Source organism: Perca fluviatilis, chromosome 11 (genome assembly GCF_010015445.1).
Source record: "Perca fluviatilis chromosome 11, GENO_Pfluv_1.0, whole genome shotgun sequence".
Lineage (NCBI taxonomy): Eukaryota > Metazoa > Chordata > Actinopteri > Perciformes > Percidae > Perca > Perca fluviatilis.
Genome location: NC_053122.1, coordinates 22,739,329 through 22,759,810, shown reverse-complemented (window position 1 = coordinate 22,759,810; position 20,482 = coordinate 22,739,329). Strand labels below are relative to the sequence as shown.

Genomic DNA, 20,482 nt, shown 5'->3' with positions numbered 1-20,482 from the left:
TAAGGTTAAGGTTAGGGTTACGTGCCTTGAAGGCAGCAGTCGCAGCGCTGCCTGGAAGGAGCAGTTGGGGGCAAAAAACACCATTGAGCGTGTTCATCTAAATGAACATTGCAGACAGAAAGGAGATTAAAGAGAGAGATAAAAGATAAAAGAGGATAAACCAGAGGCTGGCTCCAGTGCATGACAGACAGGTATTAGAAAAACCTGAAAAAATTAACCATCCCTGCACTATTTGCCACACCTCACTTTAACTGCCTTGACATTGAAATTGCCCACAAACATTCATATCTTGCACAAAAAAAGAAGAAAAAAGAAGAAGAAAAGTGAGTTGTGTGTCTTGTTTTAATAAGGCCAAACCCTTTCTGTTGAAGAGCTTATAATTAATGTGTGCTTCCAACTATTCTTCACTATCTCATTAAACAGTACAGCAAGGTTCAGTGCCCTACTGTTCAGTCTGTCTCTCTTGGCACGAAAGCTGTTATTACACTGAAATTTGGAAAAGTGTACATGCTGAGTCTTGCAGTGTCTTTTCTTTGGAGGACATGCATTAAGAGTGGAAAAAGCAAACATGTAAAGCAACCCACCTGAACCTAGTAGGGAGAAAAAAATGTAGGGTGTGTCTTTAGTTGGGTGTGTTTCATGTTTGAAACTGGTCTTTCAAGAGACATAGGTCACACATGTCAGGTCAGGTTTTTCAAATATATGCATTTAAAAAGTAAAAAAAAAAAAAAGTATAGTAATGCTTAAATGGTTTGAAAATTCTAGTTTAGGGTGTTGGTTTCCATGACCCATGCCTCCATCTCCCCCCATCTCTCTCTGTTCTCACACGTCTATGTGATGTAGTGTAGTAGTTGTGTGGATTCAATGGCTATAGCTCAAGGATAAAACACCAGAGGGCACAATATGTCTGTCAGCCTAGTCTACTATTGTTTTCTGCATCGGTCATAAAGGCTGTAGGAGTTTATTATGACGTAAGACCAAAGCACTTCAGGCATTGTTAAGTGTTTATGCTTCAGACTTTTCTTTTCCCACACTTTTTTTAAACACTGCCTGACACTTGACAAAAGGTATGTGTCACCCTCCACACTCGTCTTTTTCACTCCCTTTCACTTTTCAAAAGGCCTATCTGTCATGTGTGGTGTGTTTAGAGGACAAAGTGAGAAAAAAAATGGAAACAAAAAATCTACTTGGTGGACTTGGCTCAGCTTTAAGCAGCTATGCAAAGCACTGAACTCTCAAATGGACTCCTTTTGACCTCAAGAATGTTGAACCCAGGATGACAAATTCCTTGCTCAACCACTATCTCTACTCACTCTTCTGGGGATTAAATGTGTTGGCTGCTGTATTCTTTAATTATTGTCAACTGTGTGTGGCGTTATTACTCGCCAGACTTTAAATGAGCAAACATTCCTGAGCTATAACAGAGAAGAATAAGAGCAAGATAATTTGTTGGGAACATAAATGTAAGAAGAAATCCCATTATGAGTTTAGAATAATTCTTCAGGGGGTGTATAAATGAGGTTCAGTGAGCCTCAATGAAAGGACAAGGAGTCCACAGCAAAACTATTATTAGAATGTATTTCTATTTCTATTTTATTTTATTACAGGAAAAATGCACAGTGATCAATATCACTGTGAATGTGTTAGTATCGGCCAAAAGCTGATTTTCAACTGCTGTCCCTTTGCCAGATGCAAAAACAAAAATTATGTAAATCATGTAGTAAAAGGCAGACTTGTCCAGTTTTTTTGCAGTCAAATTAGATGTATATAGATGCAACAGCTTTATGAAAAGATCAATTTATTCCAATTAGAGTTCACAAAATAGGCTATGAGGTGCACCTACTGTAACAATAGGCATAACTCAAATTCACCAGATGATTAAATGTCTCAGACATTAAGCTGTCTGTATAAACCTCTAGTAGGCTACATGTTTTGAAGATGGAAAACAAATGTCTTTGTTTATAACAAGATAGGCAACTTGTTAATATCCAAATTAGCCTATTTAACACGCTTTAAATAGGCTCCCTTTCACGGGACTATATTCGTACGGTTAAACCCATGTTGTAATTCCTAATAATTCAACTGAGAAATCCAACTTCTGATTGCAACATAACTTTTTTAGCAGAATGAACCGAGAACCCATTGAGCCCAAGCACTATATCTTCCCACACAGGCAAGAGGGTGCAGAGTGTTTCGTAAACACAAGCAAGGTGTGGTTTCTGTCCAAAAGCGGTCAGCTTCCGTCTATTCACAGCAAACCATTATCTGCGCAACAAGAGACGGTGAGGGGAGAGGTGCGCGGTCTGTCCTCTGTCTGTACAGCAGAGAAAAACGACTCAAACTTCAATACTTTCTTCAAACATAAAAAACAACAACAACAACAACAACTCGGCAAACATGAGTTTGTACGGCTCGAACCCAAGATTGGTCACCGGGGTCCAGAGAAGTAATTCGCGACAAGATTTGTCAGGTCGAAACGACGTGTTCGTCGGTGGAAACGGCTTCCAGGGAGATTACCAAGGACAGGGCACCACCTACACCTCCTTCTCCAGGACCTCCATGCACGGCGGGGGGGCAGCGAAAGCACAAGTCCTCGGCACGGCGGGCGGAGGTGGTGGAATGAAGTAAGTTATCACCTGTTGCTTTGAAATTAGTGTTACGGCACGAGCATGCGTTTGAATTTGCCATTAAATGTTCATGTAAAAAAAAAAAAAAAGTGCAGCTTGTTCTTCCTATAGTTAACAAAATGCTCACCATAAACTACAAATTCATGCAAATTCTTGAGAAATATTATGTCAACCGTGTCCAAGCAAAGCCATAAAATCCATTTGGAAATGTTTTAGGGGATTATGTCTTTATCAGTAGGCTACTACCATTTAAAGAGAAACATGTCACCAAACGGTTCCAATAAAGGCCACTGCTAGCTCCATTGAAGAGCACAACCATGTTACTGAATTCTGTAGAGCTAGCTCAAGAACACAAGAAGAAGTATTTTCTAATTTGATTTCGTAACGTGTTTCTAAGTACTCCTAGGTGTATCACTCCTGATGTGTTTCATAATATTCTGAATTACAGTAGAGGGATTATGTGAACACTCCCCTTGAATGTCCTCCCACTGCTATCATCGATCATGATGTCAGTGTCTAATGTTATAACAGTGATGTCTGTGACAGAGCTTTTCAAACTATTTCCTTTTCTGTGTGGAAAAAAATCTCCCACATTCTTAACTCATGATGGACAGAGGTTAAAAGTAAAATACAGGATGTGCATGGGGGAGTTGCAAGCTCTTTAAAGAGAGAAAGTCAAGAGGTGGTTAGTTTTTTAATTGGTGACCCTTTGGTGACCTGTTTCCATGTCCCACAGCCACAGAGTAAAAACAATAAACGAGTTTGTGTTAGAGTAAAATACAAGTTTATAATTGTTAAAGGATTATGCCTCATTAGAAACTACTTTGTCCTTTCTTTGATTTTAACACTTTACTGGTGTTGTTGTTGTTGTTGTTATGTTGTTCATTAAGAATGTTGCATCAGATAGTATTCATTTTAGTTTCCATGAAATCCAATGATCATTTACAAGCATTTACCAATCTAGTAACTTATTAACTAAATTAACAGTATCTGTATTTGAAACACTATAATCAAAACTTTAAAAAACAAATAAAACAAAGCTAGCCGTACATAGAATTGATTGATTAAAACACGTATTACGAGCTCTGAAAATGTATTGTTTTGTTTTTGTCCTTATGTGTAGTGTCCTGGCAATTCAGCAAAAAGCTTTGTTCCTGACAAGCCAGTGCCAGGATTTCCTGGAGAGAGCGAATATGATATTCCAGGGTGTAAGTGTAGCACACAGATTACACTGATCTCAAGTGTTTGTTTTCACTTCTGGTGGTAATTAGAATGATATTGACTTCATTATTATAATTTTTTCTGTTTAAATGCATCAACATGATAATGCCATATCAGATTTTTAAAAACAGATAATATCATCAGCCAGTTAAAATGAAGTATAATTTTGCTGGTGGCTAGAGTTCAGTGTCTATACTGTGTGATTTTATAGGGGGGTCCAGCCATGGAGGTAGACAAACTGTTGATCATGGCTGCAGAAACCATGGAGCAGATGAAGGCCTATGGCAGAGAGCTGCAGCAAATGCGTATACCTAACAACATCTTCAGGAGGTAAGAAAAGAAAAGTGCAGTGTGAGTTTGTTTGCTGTATTTGCATGTTTGCATTTGCACGTGTTCATTCATGACATTCTTCCTACAGGTTAATGGGTCAAATTTGCCAATATTTGAGGTCATAGAGTTTAGGGGTGTGCGAAAAAATCGATTCACATTCGTATCGCGATTCAAGCTCTACCGATTCAAAATCGACTCATAGAATTCCAAAAATCAATTCATATATATATATATATATATATATATATATATATATATATATATATATATATATATATATATATATATATATATATATATATATATACTCGTTCTTCTACAAAAGAAGAACGAGTGCAGCAGAAGTAGTTTAGTCGGCGCAAACAATGGAAAACCTCACAGAAAGAATTATTCAACCTCCTCCATCCTCATTGAAGGCGAGAGTTTGGGCACATTTTGGCTTTTATAACCTCGAGGGGAAGACGGAACTTGATAGGAATCATGCTGTATGCAGGCTTTGCAAAGCGAAAGTTAAGTATTTTGGAAACACCACAAACTTGAGAACTCACATGGTACACCCAGAGATTAACATTAAAGACATGATCGAACAACGACCTAAAGTAACTAACATGCCAGCTCTAACCTCCCACCGAACGAAAAGCTCTTTTTATTTAACAGTTTTATTTTATACTTGAATTAAATGTATTTGAAAGTTTTTAGTTGCATATGTTTTTATTTTTATATGAAGACATATAAAGTAATATCAAACTACATTCATTTTTTTGTGTTTCTTTTCTTTTAAATTGAATGTTTACTGCAATCACATGGGAAAAAGTAACTACATTTACATACTGTGAATCGTTTTTTAAATGGAAAATCCTTTTTGAATTGAAAATCGATTTAGAATCGAATCTTGAGCCTAAAAATCGATATCGAATCGTGACATTTTCTGAATCGTGCACCCCTAATATTAGAGTAGCATCTGAATTTCATTTTGTAGTTAAACCAACCATTTTAAAGACAAAGTAATTCTGAGGAGTTATATGCTCTCTGACTATTCTTGTCATTCAGCTGTATTTGCCAAGATGAGCTCTTTAAGCTCTTAATCCATCGTTGTGCCTTAGAAGATTCACAAAGTATTTTCCTTTTTTGTACAACTCTACAGCTTAGAACAGTTCCAGCACATGCATGGTGCTTTGCAACAGCAATTAGTCAGTAGTGTGACCATACGACGGAACAGAGGCAGCGTGGGTTCCCTTGAGGGGGGGAGGATCTTTAATGATGCCATGGCCTGGATTGCCCAACAGAAGGTGAGCTCTTCATACTTCAGAGACTTTTAAGAACATTAAAAAAAAAAAAAAAAAAACATAAATGGGTAATGTGTCTGATGCCTTCTTCGACAGCATCATCCACAAACATCTTGGCAAAACTCTGTGACCAAAAGTTTTTATAACCTGTTTGAGCAGAATGAATAGCTGCACCTGCGTGTGTGTACATGTCTGTATACCTGGGTGAATTAGTGTACTGTGCACCATTTGTTATGTCAAGGGAGGAGGAGTAGGAGGAGGGGGAATCACTTATTCTGACCTCCTGTAACTGAAACCATCTGGACACACTGCCAAAACCCGATCCGTGAGTGAAAGAGGCCTGGGGGGAGGGGTTGGGGGGGGTGAAGAAGGATTGAAACAAAGAAGAGGAAAGAGCTCTGCCATTTGAGAAAGAGACGGCGAGAGAGAAAGGCAGAAAGAGAGACAGAGTTGGGAAAGAGGGAGGGAGATAAAGACGCTGGGGGCAAAAAGAAAAGTAGAAGTAAAGGAGTGTGATCTCTGACACTCTATGCTGAGTCAGTTGTTATAGGACGTGGTAGTTCAGCAGAACTGTAACATGCTCATGGGAAAACGCCCTTCTACTCTCTACCTCCCCCACCCTCACACCCAACCAAAAACACACCCTGTCATTCTGTCAACGCATCAAGCCTCACCCTTTATATTTCGTAATTAATTTCCTCCCTGTCATCTGATTTAGAAACATTTCTTTATATCTTCTTCTGCGACAGCCTTTGTACTTTGTAGGTATTTGCTTTTTTTAAACTCCAAAACTGGGAACATATCACCTGATGCACTACTGCTGCCATTTTGACTTAGTGTCTCTATTTGCTGCCGGTTACGCTTTCAGCCATTGTACCTAAATTCCAACATATAACTTTGTTGACCTTTCTACTCTGGACATTAGCTGTAATGCTGACAGTCTCTTAACAGCCAAGTCGTGTGTAGCTTCAGTCAAGCAGTCATGAAGGAAAAGGGAGTGGTGAGAGAACAAAGGCTTTGAGAGAGAGAGAAAATGTGCGCTAAGAGCAGGGACTGGCTGAGGTCGGTTTGCCTGCAGAGCTCTTATCAAAGCTGAGTGAGTGCTGCAAACGAGGGGAATAGTTGGGATAGTTTCCTGCTTAACAATGAACTTAATGATGATATGCTGCCACCTAGAGGACAAAGAGTGAAAGAAGTCAGGGAATTGATAGCAGGCAGACTAGTGCATGTGTTGAGATTTAGAATAATATTGCCTTAAAGAATAGGGAGGGCTCAGTGGGTTTTCTATTTTTGAGAAGAAAAAAACCATGACAAGACTAAAACAATGAGTTGATGATATGAATAAGGATTGCCTGTGTAGTCCTCTGTGCTCCAGAGCTTCATTGTTTTCCTAAAACTATTAAAAACACATTTATGAGCCACACCGTTGCATTGGGTGACATGTTGCACTAGTTTACTTTGAGTCAATTCCACATACAGTACACTGTCCTGCAGACTAGAGCACTACATGTGTATTAATTCGCAGCTGAAAATAGTCCCCAAGAAATGCACAATTAACTCCTGTTTGAGTAGCATTTGCTAAACACTGCAGTGCCCAGGTGTTTAGAGAAATTACAGAGATTTAAGAAAAAAGAAACCGTGTATTTGTGTCTTTGGTAGGAATAATAGGCTTAGGGCAGAGTTCCACAGGTAGGAAGGGCAGAAATCATTGACAGATGAATTGTGCATTGTGTTTGTTTTTCCTGGAGTTTGTTGACAATAAAAAGTAATAATGCCTTATTCTTAAAAATATATAAGTCTATATTTATATATAGTATATAAATATATAAGTATATATAGCCTACACAATAAATATATTATTTCATGAACCATTATACAGTAACGTTCTACAAAATATGTAATTCTTCATCAAATGAGGTTAATTTTGTTGAAGTTATTGCATTTTAAAAGGTAATAAATACTGTGATTCTGCATTTTGTAGCGCATGATTGAGACAACTCCATGGGGAGATGACTCCGAAACCATAGAAAAGCAAATCATAACCCAAAACAAAAACCACAGCTCTATCCAGAGGAGCCAAGAAGTAGACCGTGCCAGAGATGAACTGGTAAGTGGTCACCCTGTTTCCCTGTTTTGAAGCTCTTCTCAGTTGCTTCTTCAGATATCTTGTTTGTTGAGGAGGATGGTCCTCGATGTGTCATGTTTACAAAGGTTTTGTAATCCTATTTAAAACTGAGCAAAAACCAAAATCTTGTTTTTGTAGAGGGGCGACAAGTACAACCTTTCCATCCTGGAACAAGAATGGGAAAGCTTACAGGTAAGAACCAAACTCTTTTTTTTTTTTTTTTTTTTAATGGTATTTTTTTGGATTGTCAAAATCAACAGCACCATTGTTACTTTTTATCAAATTCATAAATTTACATTGTGTCTGTCTCAGAAAATGTCCCACAGCCGTGTGGGTCAGCTGCGAGACCTTCAGGGCATCATCGGGGAGATCTCCCAAGCCATCATGTGGGTGAATGAGAGAGAGGAGGAAGAGCTTATGTTTGACTGGGGAGACAAGAACATCGACCAGTATATCCCTAGGAAGCAAGAGAGCTACTCAGTAAGGATCTCTGTCTGAACTCTTCTTTTCTCCTGGTTGGATGTTTCTGTTTTAGATTATGGCTGTGATTATACCCTAATAATTGATGTGTTTGTATTACCTGTACCATTAAATCTCAATTAAGTATGTTGGCTTTCAGAGTCCAAAGTCTATCCTTTTGGGTCCCTTACTTTCTGTTCTCCTGACAGGGGCTGATGAGGGACCTGGAGGAGAAAGAGAAGGAGCTAAACAAGCTCAAAGTGAAAGCAGATGGACTTGTGAACAACAACCACCCTGCCTCAGATAAGATTGAAGTAAGGTGTTTTGTTTTTTTTCTGGATGTTTTCCTATCCTAAAGAGCTAAGTGTTCATTGGTTTTGTGCTGATGACTTTGTGTGCGCCCACAGGCCTACATGGACACCTTACAGACCCAGTGGAGCTGGCTGCTGCAGATCACCAAGTGTATCCATGTTCATTTGAAGGAGAATGCTGCCTACAGCCAAGTAAGTGCTCAGTTCAGCTCTGGCTCTCATACGGATAGAGCACTGCATGTCATCATGTGAACACTAATCAAAGCTTGTTGCTGCCCTCTTCAGTTTTTCAAGGAGGCCAATGAGACATATGCGAAGCTGCAAAAGGAGTGTGAGGCTATCCGAAACAAGTACATGTGCGACAAGAACACCCAACTGGATAACCTCAATGAACTCCTGAAAAACCTAGAGGTATCATTGTACTCTTCTGCACTTCTTTCTGCTGGTGTGAAGCACAATACATGCTCAAACTATTGGTTCTGTTGTGTGACATGTCTGTTTAACTGGTTCGGCCAGCTTTATTTTTAAGAGACTAAATAGAATGCCTCTGCATGTCTGCGTTCATTCTGTAGAGTTTTGAACTTTGAATGATAGTTGCAGTTTACACACGTTTACAGTTTACAGTGGCTCATTTAAAAACACATGTCGGATTTTTGCATGTTCACAGAAAGAGAAGGCGCGAGTCATGGAGAATAAGAGGCAGGTCCAAAGTCTGGTCAACAAATCTAAGACCATTGTCAGGCTGAAACCTCGCAACCCTGAGGAGAAGAGCAGCAGCCGTGTCATTGTACAGGCCTTATGTGACTTTAAACAAGACCAGGTGGGATATATGCTCTCTCTCAGCACACACACAAACACAGAGTAAAAAGTGGAATATTACAAATATTATTTTCTTCTGTTTATATGTTCTGTTTTGTGCTCCAGATAGGGATTTTAAAAGGGAATGAGGGCATCCTGAAGGATAACTCGCAGCGCAGCAAGTGGCTTGTGACGGGACCTGGAGGTCTGGACATGTTGATTCCCTCTGTGTGTCTGCTGATCCCCCCACCAAACCCGCTCAGCATCGGCCTCGCCGACAAGTAAGAACCATTCAGTCAATGTAGACCAACAGTAGGTCTATGAAAATCCTGTTCAGATATTGGTCAGGGCAATTAAAAATGTTCGGCTGACAGGGATTTTTTTATGTAATAAATATATTGGATAAATACAATTTACCAGAGCTAGATAAGAAAACAGGCTTTCTTTTGGGATGGTATATTTTGCTGACATTGTCAGATTGTAAAAGGTATTATAAGCCTAAGAGGCAAGAAATAACCATTAACCCACAAATGTACAAGTAATCATTCAGATAAAAAGAAAACATGAATATCTGCATTTGATAAATATTACATTATGTCTATCATGTAGTGTCTGCATAGTAATGGCCTTTGCTTTTTACTAGGAATGAGCAGTATTATGAAGCCATCATGAGCATCTGGAATCAGCTCTACATCAACATCAAGAGTCTCATCTCATGGCAATACTGCCTCAAAGACGTGAATTACATCAACTCGCTCACTGTCAGCATGGTAAGATTACAATAACTTATTCTGAGTTTTCCTGTTACAATAACATACCAAGCAAAGCTGAATTAGATTCAGTTTCTGTCTTATCTGAAACACTGTCTGCAGGAATTGGCTCACTTCCTGTTTCTTTTGTTTAACCTGACCCCTCACCTAACCCATTGTCTTGCAGCTGTCTAAAATGCGTCCCGACGAGTACCGCAATATCATCAAAAGACTGGAGACTCACTACCAAGAGTTCATGCGTACCAGCCAAGGTTCTGAGCTGTTTGGAGAAGAGGAGAAGAAAACCATGCAGGGCCACTTTGATAAAGCCCAAACCTACTATGATACACTGATTATCCAGCTGCCTGCTTACAGTGAGTGTAAAATGTCTTTACCTTATGCCTAAATTGTCAGTCCACTAAATTAGCAAAAATACTGCTGTTATTTTCCCACTTTAATCGATATTCTTAACATTTTCCACCAACCAATAAAGAGGAGGAAGCGGTAAAGCCTGACAATACCAAGCCTCCGACTCCAAAGATCCCCAAGCCCCCTGTCGTCCCAGTCCCTGTCCAGCCTCCCCCAGCCAGTTCTACCATCAGCCTTACCCTGCTCAACAGTCTGCAAGAACTTCGACGCAGGCTGGAGCTGGCTGAGTCCGGTCTCACCAGTCATCTACACGTTCCCCTGGGGGACAACAGTGTGCACGAGTGCTCAGTGCACATCCAGAAGCTGCAGGTGTGTAACTTTTTTGTTTATTGTTCTATCTGATGAAAAATGAAGTTCTTCTTTGCGACAAAAACCCATTTCAAAATGGGCAAAATATAGATGAAATATAACGAGCACTTTTGTAAATCAAAACAACACATGCATTTCTTGTTCCAAGCACTGTGAGAAGCAACTGATTATGTTAAATGTAACTTATTATGACATATTCATATCCAGACTGTGCACCAAGACTTGGACTCCATTCATGATGAGTACCTGCGACTAAGAGAAAAGATTATAAAGCAGCTGGAGGGGATACCTGCAGACTCCGAGCATGCCCAGTTCCTCCGCTCTGAACTAGAAATCATCAACCAAAAACTGAGAGGCCTGCAGGGTCTCTACCCAGCCTACCTTCAAAGGTACATTATTTTCATCACATCTCCTTTTTATTCATCCCACAATGACTGAGAAAATACTGCACAAATAAAGTAAATACTGGCACCGGAACTTTCGGCTTTACTGATTAAAGACTAAAAATATATGTATTTATTAAATGTAGTGAAATTCATAAGTTCATTTAATGTAATGGCTTTGTGTCTTTAACAGGCTGTCGGCTCTTAAGGCCTTGCTCCAGAGCCTTCTCCAGGCTGAAGATATCATTAAAGTCAATGAGGCCCGGCTGACAGAGAAGGAGACCACCTCTCTGGACCTTCGAGAGGTGGAAAAATATCGGAGCACACTAAAGGTTTGACACACTTTTTATATTTAGTTTGAACTGCAGTCTCTTCCAGTCTCAAGACGTATACAAACACTCACTGAATCCTTTTTGTCCTCTCTGGGACAAAAAACATGGCTGAGGTTCCACACATGGGTCACATGACAAAACCCAGTATATTTACTCAAGTACTGTACTTAAGTTGAGGTACTTGTACTTTTACTATTTCCATGTTTCCATGTTATGCCACTATATACGTGTACACACCACTACAATCCAGTTAAAATAAAAGTAGTAATAATCCAATATATGATGGCATAATCATACATATTGTCAAAGCGCCCACCTCTAAATGTAAATAAGACTTAAATAGAATGTATTGTTACAGTTGAAATGTTTGGATATTAATCTGTTTTGTGATTTTCTAATAAAGCAAATGAAGAGTGATCTGGAGCAAAAAAGAGACCTGCTGACAGCCATGGAGTCTGACCTGGCTAAAGCAGTGCACTGGAATGGCCAAATCTCCGCGCCCTTCCACAAGTGTGACGTGGACTTGTCCAAGTACTCAGACCTGGTGGGTCAGATGTCTGACCGCTGGCGCCGCATCCAAACCCAGATTGACAGCAGGTAGGATAGTCTGTATATGTACACACATTGTTTCAGTACCTGTGAATATGTCTTCACATCCTCCATTCGTCGTTGCTGGTAAAAACACCCAAAAAAGTCCTTTCATCCCTTCCTCTTCCTCCCACTCTTTCCTCCTCAGAGTGTGGGACTTGGAGAAGCAGGAAAAACAGCTGACTCATTATCAGCAGAGCAGCACTCAGCTGAAACAGTGGATAGACAATGCCAGGAAGCGCCAGGACACCCTTCAGACGGTTAAGCTCAGCGACATCCAGACTCTAATGGACCACCTCAACCAACAGAAGGCACGTCTCTCCTTGTTTACATAAACATATTGTAATCAATCCTTTTTTTTAACTGAACTGATTTGATTTTGAATTGGAAATATCCACCATTGACAATTTATTGAGCTTCTGACAGCCGTGAGCTTTGGTGTAGGTGTGGATTTTATACAGTACATCACACACAGCACAGCAGCAGTGTAAAGTGTTGCTCAGATGATTTATGGAATTCTGCTTACTTTCCCTTGAGACCAAGAAAAATAATTTGAGTAACTGCTTATTATAATATCATTAACATTCTTGTCTAATAAAGTAATGGAAGTCTGAGAAGAAGCACCAACTGGACAGTGTCATGTCAGATTAAATCAGTGATTTGAATGTCCCCTTTTGACTGCACAGGCACTTCACACTGAAATTAAAGGAAAGAAGGAGAAAGTAGAGGTTGTGCAGAAAAACGCAGACATCTGTGCTTCCTCCATAAAGGTAGGTTGTCAATTAATGTGCACTGTTTTTTTTTTCATTTGAAAACATTTTTATAGATGTTTACAAGCTGATGAACCGAAGGCACGCATTGTACAAATAATCTGTGTTGTGTTGTGGGTTTTTTTAGGACTATGAGCTGCAGCTGGCTTCCTACGGTTCAGGCCTGGAAACTCTGCTTAATATTCCTATCAAGAGAACAATGCTGCAGTCTCCCGCTTCTGTGGTCAGACAAGAGGTATGAGTACTGTCTCTCCATTAAGTCATACTAAACCAATTTTCATTTAGCTATTAGTTATTACACATTCAAGTTATCATTATATGTTGATCTTCTCTTTCTTAAATATGAATTTTAACAATGGTTATTTTTAGGGATGCACCGAAATAAAAATTCTTGGCCGAAACCGAAAACCGAAAAAGAGGAAACCAAGACCGAAAACCGAAAGACCGAAAGAAATTATGCCAATTATTAGTACCATTGCATTTATGGCTATGACTGTGTACTAACTTTACTAAAATCAAGGCATTGCAATTAAATTAATATTATATATAATATTATATATAAATTAATATTAAAGTTTAAAATTTAAAAAATATCTAGCAGAAATATGGCTACAATCTGATAGTCACATACAGTATATAGTAGCCTGAGAACAGAATAGCTTACCTATTGTTATTATTATTATTATTAATTGAGGCACTTTCTTGCAGGATTTCACTGAACATATCAGACAACGAGGGTGCATGCCCCTCATCTGGTGCAGCGAGACAAGTCTTTTTTTCTGCGCTCTGATCTCCTGCGCTGGGCTCTGCTCCGTCTCTGTCTATTATTTCGGCTGAAAACCGAAAATGCCCTTTTGGGCCATTTTCGGCCGAAAATTTTCGGTGGCCGAATATTTGGTGCATCCCTAGTTATTTTCTTTTATATTATCAGCTCTTGTAATACAACCAGTTTAAAGGTTAATTGCCTAATTGCATCCGTCATGTAAAGAGCTCACCGGTATGAAATTAACACATGAACATTTGACCTCAGTATTCATCCACCTTTTTTTTTAACTCCCATCAGGCGGCTGACCTCCAGTCCCACTACATAGAGCTACTCACCCGCTCTAGTGACTACTACAAGTTCCTTGGGGAGCTACTGAAGAACATGGAAGAGCTAAAGGTAGGTGTCGTATTTGTGTGATGCCATTTAAGACATCATTAAATGTCGATAATAGTATAATAATAAATAGTATGATAAAAAATACCATAAATGAACAAATAGGCTTGTTTAACAATATGAAAGTAGTTGACTGAGGCTCTTTCTGCTTTTGTCAATGCTCTCAGATCAGGAACACTAAGATCGAGATGTTGGAGGAGGAACTAAAGCGTCTGAAGGACGACATCCAGGACCGTAACCAGAAAAACAAGTCTCTCGAGGATGCTTTGGCCCGCTGCAAGCTGGACCTCACTCAGTCACAAGAAAAGCTCATTTCTATGGAGGAAGTGAAGAGAACCACAGCAATACAAGTTAGCGTTACCAAGGAGAGCCTGGACAGCACACACAACCAGCTTCAAGATCTCAACGACCAGCTGACCCGCATTAAATACCAGCTGGATGAAGAAAAGAGGAAAAGAATGTTGGCAGAGGAACGCTACACCAGCCAGCAGGAAGAGTATGAGGCGGCTCTTCGCCGCAGACAGAAAGAACAGGACGAATTCAACTGGACCAAAATTGACTTGGAAAAGTCTGTGAAGGACAAGGACCATGAACTGGAGAGGATGAAGATACTGCTAGACGAGGAAGCGACTCGTCGACGAAACGCTGAGTCAGAAATCTCAAAGGTAAGAACACAGTGCACCCAGGAGATTAATCAGCTTAAGCAGACATATGAGACACAGATCCACGTTACCAAGACCACGATCCTAAAAGCCTCACAGCAGAAAGAAGAAGACACAGCAGAACTGAGACATCAAGTTGACAGACTCACTGCCGAGAAGAGAGATCTAGAGGAGGAGCTGCGGAGACTGAGGCAGTCCATTGCTCACACAGAAGAGCAGAAAAGCAGAGCAGAGCAGGAGGCCAGCCAGCAGAGGGCCTCAGTGGTACAAGAAACGAGGCTTCGCAGCGAGTTGGAGATTCAGCTGAGAACACTCATGCAGCAGGGAGGACAGGATGAGCTCAAACTGAAGGAGGCCATCAAAACCAATCAGGAGAAGTCCAGGCAGATCAGCATGCTAACATTTAACCTGGAGGAGGAGGGGAAGAAGAGGAGAGCTCTAGAATTGGAAATCAATCACCTGAAACAGGCTGAGGCAGACCTGAAGGCAAAGAACACCTCCTATCTGGAGTCCATTAACAAGCTTAAAGTGTACGAGCAGGAGATCAGCATCACCCGAGTAGAGCTGGAGAAGCAGACCAGTGAGAAATCCCAGGCTGAGCAGAGTTCTGTCAGGCTGCAGAGCCGTATCCGAGAACTTCAGTGCTCTCTGGATGGAATGGAAGCAGAGTTGGAGAAGCAAAAGAAGACGACCCAGGAGGAGTTCACACGTAGAAAGAGAATGGAGGCAGAGTTGGAGAGGATGACACATACTTGCAGAGAGCACACCACCACAATTAGCTCACTGAAGTCTATCCAGCTAGAGACTTCCAACTATGGAAGGAAGTATGAGCAGGACATAAGTGCCCTCCAGGAGGCTCTGGACAAGAGTCTGAAGGAGCATAAAGTCACCAAGCAAGAACTGGCAGCTGTCACAGCTGAGCTGAGGACACTTAAACAGAAACTCCAGCAGGAACAGGCTCGGACTCATGAGCTCAACCAACGCAATGAGAGCCTGTATAAGACCATTGAGGAGAAGAGCCGCCAGCTTAACGAATACACTACCGAGATCGAAAAGCTGAAGACTCTGACACAGAACCTGACCAAGGAGAGACTGAGGTTGGAGGAGGAGCTGAGGACAGTTAGACAGGAGAGAGATGAGCTAAAGCTTAGCAAAGCCACTATTGATGGAGAGAGTGCCACTCAGATCTCAGCCTTGCATGTCCAGCTTCAGAGTAGCACCAAGAAGACAGCCGAGCTCCAGGCTCTCATCAATGGCCTGACCAAGGAGAGAGAAAAGCTTAAATTGGAAACAGACAAATTCCAAAAGCAATCAATCGAGGTATTTTTGATTGCATTGAAGGATCATCTACACATAATTGAACTTACTGTTGTCTGCTTTTGCATGGATGGCTGCATTAAGACTAAGCATTATTTCAAACTGGCCCTGTTATATTAGTGACACCTGACTTATTTTAGGAGTTTTACTTGAAATTCACTTGCTTACAAATGGTCTTGCTTTGACATGCATGTTGTTCACCCTTTTGACTTCACATATTATGTGACTGAACTTAACTCACACGATAATAACAATCTCAATTAATCACTGCATACTAATTAATGTATAAAATATATGTACATATATATATATATATATATATATATATATATAGTATATACATTATCAATTGGTTCAACCAGTACTGATAACCGATTCTTAACATTCAATTTGCCTGTGAATATTATTACTATACTACAAATGATGAACAACTGTATATGTTGATAGGCTCTTACAACATGCTGTGTAATTAGTTCATTAGAGTCGTGGCTCTGCATAATCTGCTTTTTGCTCATGCTTTTTGTGCATCACTTATTGGCATTCCTTTACAGACATAATAATGTGTTTTCTTATTTCTCCCCAGACATCCATGATGGTACATGAATCCCAAAGCCAATACAGTGAGCTGCTGCTGCAGAGGGACAGTTTGCTATCTAAGCTTAAACTGCTGGAGCAGGACAAGACTCGTCAGCAGCGCATAGAAGAGGAGCTCACCCGCATCAAGCTCACACTAGAGACTGAGCTCCGCAACAAACAGCGGCTGCATGATGAAAAGAATGCTGTCCTCAAGGATTTCAACTACATGAAGAGCCAGTACGAGCTGAGAGACAGCCAGATTCGGCAGTTTGAATCAGACAGAGACAAGGCTGAACGAGACAGGCTCTCCCTGAAGAATGAAATTGAGAGGCTCATGAGGGAGCTAAAGAGTGTAGAGGAGAGGTTCAAGAGCCGTCTGTTGATCTCTGAAAAGGAGGCATCAGAACTGGCTCTCAAGAGAGATGCCCTGGAGAGAGAGATACACAGGCTGCAGCAGAGACCCAGCGCTCAGGCCAAGCAGACCCAGACAGATGAGAAGGTCCCAACAATCGATCCATCCAAGCTGATATTTGATGGGGTGCGCCGCAAAGTCACAGCCCACCAGCTTTGTGACTGTGATATAATCAGTAAAGCCACGCTAGACCAGCTCCTTAAGGGAAAAAAGAGCGTGGATGAGGTAGCTGTGGACATCCAGCTCAATCTTAAGGGTACTGGCATAATTGCTGGCATGACATCCACTTCTCAAGGGAGAATGCCCTTCACTAAAGCAAAAAACAAGAAACTCCTCAGCCCGGAGAGTGCCCTAATGCTCCTGGAAGCTCAAGCTGCAACAGGCTACATAGTGGACCCTGCATTTAATGAAAAGATGCCTGTGGATACTGCCTGCTCAAGAGGGATTGTAGACACAGAAGACAGAGACACCTTGGCAACAGCTGAAGCAGCTAGCACAGGCTTCAAAGATCCATACACTGGCAAAGTGTTATCTGTAGGCCAGGCTTGCAAACAGGGCCGCGTAGACAAAGTCACAGCCATCCGCTTGCTCCAGGCTCAGGAGTCTGTTGGAGGCATATTAGACCCTGTTCTGAGTGTGTTCCTTCCAATAGATCTGGCTTTGGATCGCAATCTTATTGATGAGGAGCTCTACAGGGCTTTGGCCAAAAATCCCACCTGCTACCTGGAGCCAGCGACAGGACAGAAGATAAGCTATAAAGACTTAAGGAAAAAGTGTATAGTGGAACCTGTTTCTGGCTTGCTTCTGCTCCAGGGTCCAGAAAAGCCCATGACAGTAAAGGGTCTCCGTGGTGAAGTCTCTGTTACAGACCTTGTCGACTCTGAACTGCTGGATGAAACTGATTTGGTGAAGCTCAAAGAGGGCAAGCTCACCAGCAGAGACATTGAAGACAAGCTAAAGTCTTATCTCTATGGCTCTACCTGCATTGCAGGGATCTATGATGAGGCCAATGACCGAATTATGCCTTTGTATCAGGCAATGAAGGAAGGCCTGCTCATGAGAGGAACCACCCTGGAGCTTCTTGAGGCCCAAGCTGCTTCTGGTTTTATTGTTGATCCAGTCAACAATGTGTTTTTGACAGTAGAGGAGGCCTCAAAGAGAGGCCTGGTAGGAAAAGAGTTCAAGAGTAAGCTGCTGTCTGCAGAGAAGGCAGTAACTGGATACAAAGACCCATCTACAGGAATGACAATCTCCCTCTTCCAGGCTATTGAGAAAGACCTTATTGAGAAAGGTCATGGAATCCGTCTTCTTGAGGCCCAAATTGCCAGCGGTGGGATTATTGACCCCAAAGAGAGCCACCGTATTGATGTTGCTGTTGCCTATAAAAGGGGATACTTTGATAAGGAGATGAATGAGATCCTAACTTATGAAGGAGATGATACAAAAGGGTTCTTTGACCCTAATACTAAGGAAAACCTGACATACCTTCAACTTAAAGACAGGTGCATAACAGATCGCAAAACAGGCCTAATACTCCTGCCACTCAAAGATAAGAGTAAGCCCCAGAAGTCACAGGAGAGCCGTACCAATATCCTGCGCAAGAGGCGAGTTGTGATCGTTGACCCTGACACTGGGCTGGAGATGTCAGTGAGGGAGGCCTATCACCGGGAGCTAATTGACTATGACACTTTCCTGGAGTTGTCGGAGCAGGAGTGCGAGTGGGAGGAAATAACTATCAAGGGGTCTGATGGCTCTGCACGTTTGGTGATAGTGGATCGGAAAACAGGAACCCAGTATGATATCCAGGACTGCCTGGACCGCGGTGTCATTGACCAGAAGTCTTTGGATCAGTATCGCAGCGGAAAGCTAACCTTGACCCAGATTGCTGACCAAATAACCAGCAGAACCAGCAGCACAGAGATGACCATTGCAAACATCAACGTTGATGACATGGTCACCTGCAGCAGTCCCACCCAGGGCAGACCATCTTCTCCGACCGTCCGTAAACGCTTCAACAGTATTTCAATCACTGTTTCTCCCCCTGACATGTTCGATGACCATAGCCCTGTGGCAGCTATATTTGACACCGAGACCTTGGAGAAAATCACTGTGTCTGAAGCCCTCCGAAGAGGCATAGTTGACACTATTACAGCACAGAGGCTACTGGAGGCCCAGGCAAGCACAGGTGGTATTATCAACCCTGCCACTGGTGAGAGACTGTCACTGCAGGATGCTGTCCATCAGAGTATCATCGACGAAAGCATGAGCACTAAGCTGAAACCTGCCCAGAAAGCCTATGTTGGTTTTGAGGATGTGAAGACTAAAAGAAAGATGTCTGCAGCAGAGGCAGTGAAGGAGACATGGTTGCCCTATGAAGCTGGCCAGAGATTTTTGGAGTTTCAGTACCTGACAGGAGGCCTGATAGAGCCTGGCATTGAACGTCGCGTCACCATTGAAGAGGCTATCCGCAGAGGTTGGCTAGATGGTCAAGGGGCCCAGAAGCTTCAGGATTCACGGAATCACCAGAAGAACCTGACCTGTCCCAAGACAAAACTGAAGATCTCCTACAAGGAAGCCATGGACAGCTGCATGGTGGAAGAAAGCAAGGGTATGAAGATGCTGCAGGCCTCCTCGATGTCCACCAAGGGAATCAGCAGCCCTTACAATGTTTCTAACCCAGGGTCACGCTCTGGGTCCAGGGCTGGTTCCCTAGCCGGTTCCAGGAGTGGATCTCGTAGAGGCAGTGTGGATTACTCCTCTACTTACAGCTATAGCTTCTCCTCCAGCAGTACCAACTTCAGCTCTAACACTCTCTCTTAATACACAGCATAGAAAGAATGAAACTAGAGTAGTTATGCACAGCCTATGGCGTTTGAGTGCTTTCATAACAGTTTGCTTTTCTAAATGATTTTCTGCTACCTATGAGATTTTGGGAGGTTTGTTTAAATACTGAATCTGATTCTAAGGGTTTGCAGTTTTGGGTGATTTGGTGTTTCAATATTATATACCTAATGCAGGTTTAATTAATGCTGATTAATGCTGAGAAAAATGTTAAAGGAATATATTTTTCATAGCTCATCTTAATATGGCTTTGTTTTAGAATGTAACCGTTTGTTATTTCAAAATATGCTTGTTCACCTCAGCATCAGCATGCAGCCAAAATTGCTATTTTTTACTCTTAGTTTTTTGCAGCTTGACTTTTATGTTTTCATTTATGTTTTGGAAAAAAAAAATTGTTAATTGCAAATGCTGAGGTTTAGCTTAAAATTTAATGATCACTAAAATGTTATTCTCACATGATCGAAAATAAAGTTGTCATAACAATTTCAATTCATTCATTTACTCATTCATTCATTTACTAGCTGTATATCGGTATTGTGCATAAAAAGCTGAAACAGTTCCCTGTATAAGGAGAGGCTCTGCAGTATCCATTGTGACCTATGGATGGCACTAATTGTCATGCTAAAACGGTTTGAATGCAAGCCTGTTTGCCGTCTAAGCAAAGTTGTACCACAGAGGTAGAAAACTAAATTGTACACTTTGGTTATAGTGTAATATTAGCAGGACTGTGATATTGTAATTATTAACATACTAAACCACTAGCAATGCATGAGCTGTTTGAAATTTGATTATAATGGT

At 41.3% G+C, this 20,482-nt stretch overlaps 1 protein-coding gene across 2 annotated transcripts; it reads left to right on the top strand.

Moving 5' to 3' along the window:
• The first annotated feature begins 2,196 nt into the window (after window positions 1-2,196).
• On the top strand, window positions 2,197-20,177 carry LOC120568106 (desmoplakin-like). 2 transcript variants are annotated; one of them, XM_039815352.1, is made up of 24 exons: window positions 2,197-2,624; window positions 3,751-3,835; window positions 4,060-4,178; window positions 5,323-5,467; window positions 7,446-7,571; window positions 7,728-7,781; window positions 7,902-8,069; window positions 8,258-8,362; window positions 8,456-8,551; window positions 8,645-8,770; window positions 9,027-9,179; window positions 9,284-9,438; window positions 9,801-9,927; window positions 10,094-10,280; window positions 10,400-10,644; window positions 10,852-11,033; window positions 11,221-11,359; window positions 11,763-11,956; window positions 12,096-12,258; window positions 12,634-12,717; window positions 12,845-12,952; window positions 13,781-13,879; window positions 14,044-15,858; window positions 16,439-20,177. In XM_039815352.1, exons 1-24 carry the CDS (start codon window positions 2,398-2,400, stop codon window positions 19,661-19,663), a joined length of 8,127 nt encoding a protein of 2,708 aa, XP_039671286.1. In that variant the 5' UTR covers window positions 2,197-2,397; the 3' UTR covers window positions 19,664-20,177. The 2 variants fall into 2 exon arrangements, with proteins under 2 accessions (XP_039671286.1, XP_039671287.1); XM_039815353.1 differs by having other exon boundaries at window positions 2,199-2,624; window positions 14,044-14,541.
• Window positions 20,178-20,482: the final 305 nt, after the last annotated feature.

What these genes read in the sequence shown, in the direction of transcription:
- LOC120568106 (XM_039815352.1), top strand. Translation starts at nt 2,398, where the DNA reads ATGAGTTTGTACGGCTCGAACCCAAGATTGGTCACCGGGGTCCAGAGA. An exon ending in CTGCCTCAGATAAGATTGAA is followed by an intron (nt 8,363 to 8,455) that starts GTAAGGTGTTTT and finishes GTGCGCCCACAG; the next exon opens with GCCTACATGGACACCTTACA. An exon ending in AACTCCTGAAAAACCTAGAG is followed by an intron (nt 8,771 to 9,026) that starts GTATCATTGTAC and finishes GCATGTTCACAG; the next exon opens with AAAGAGAAGGCGCGAGTCAT.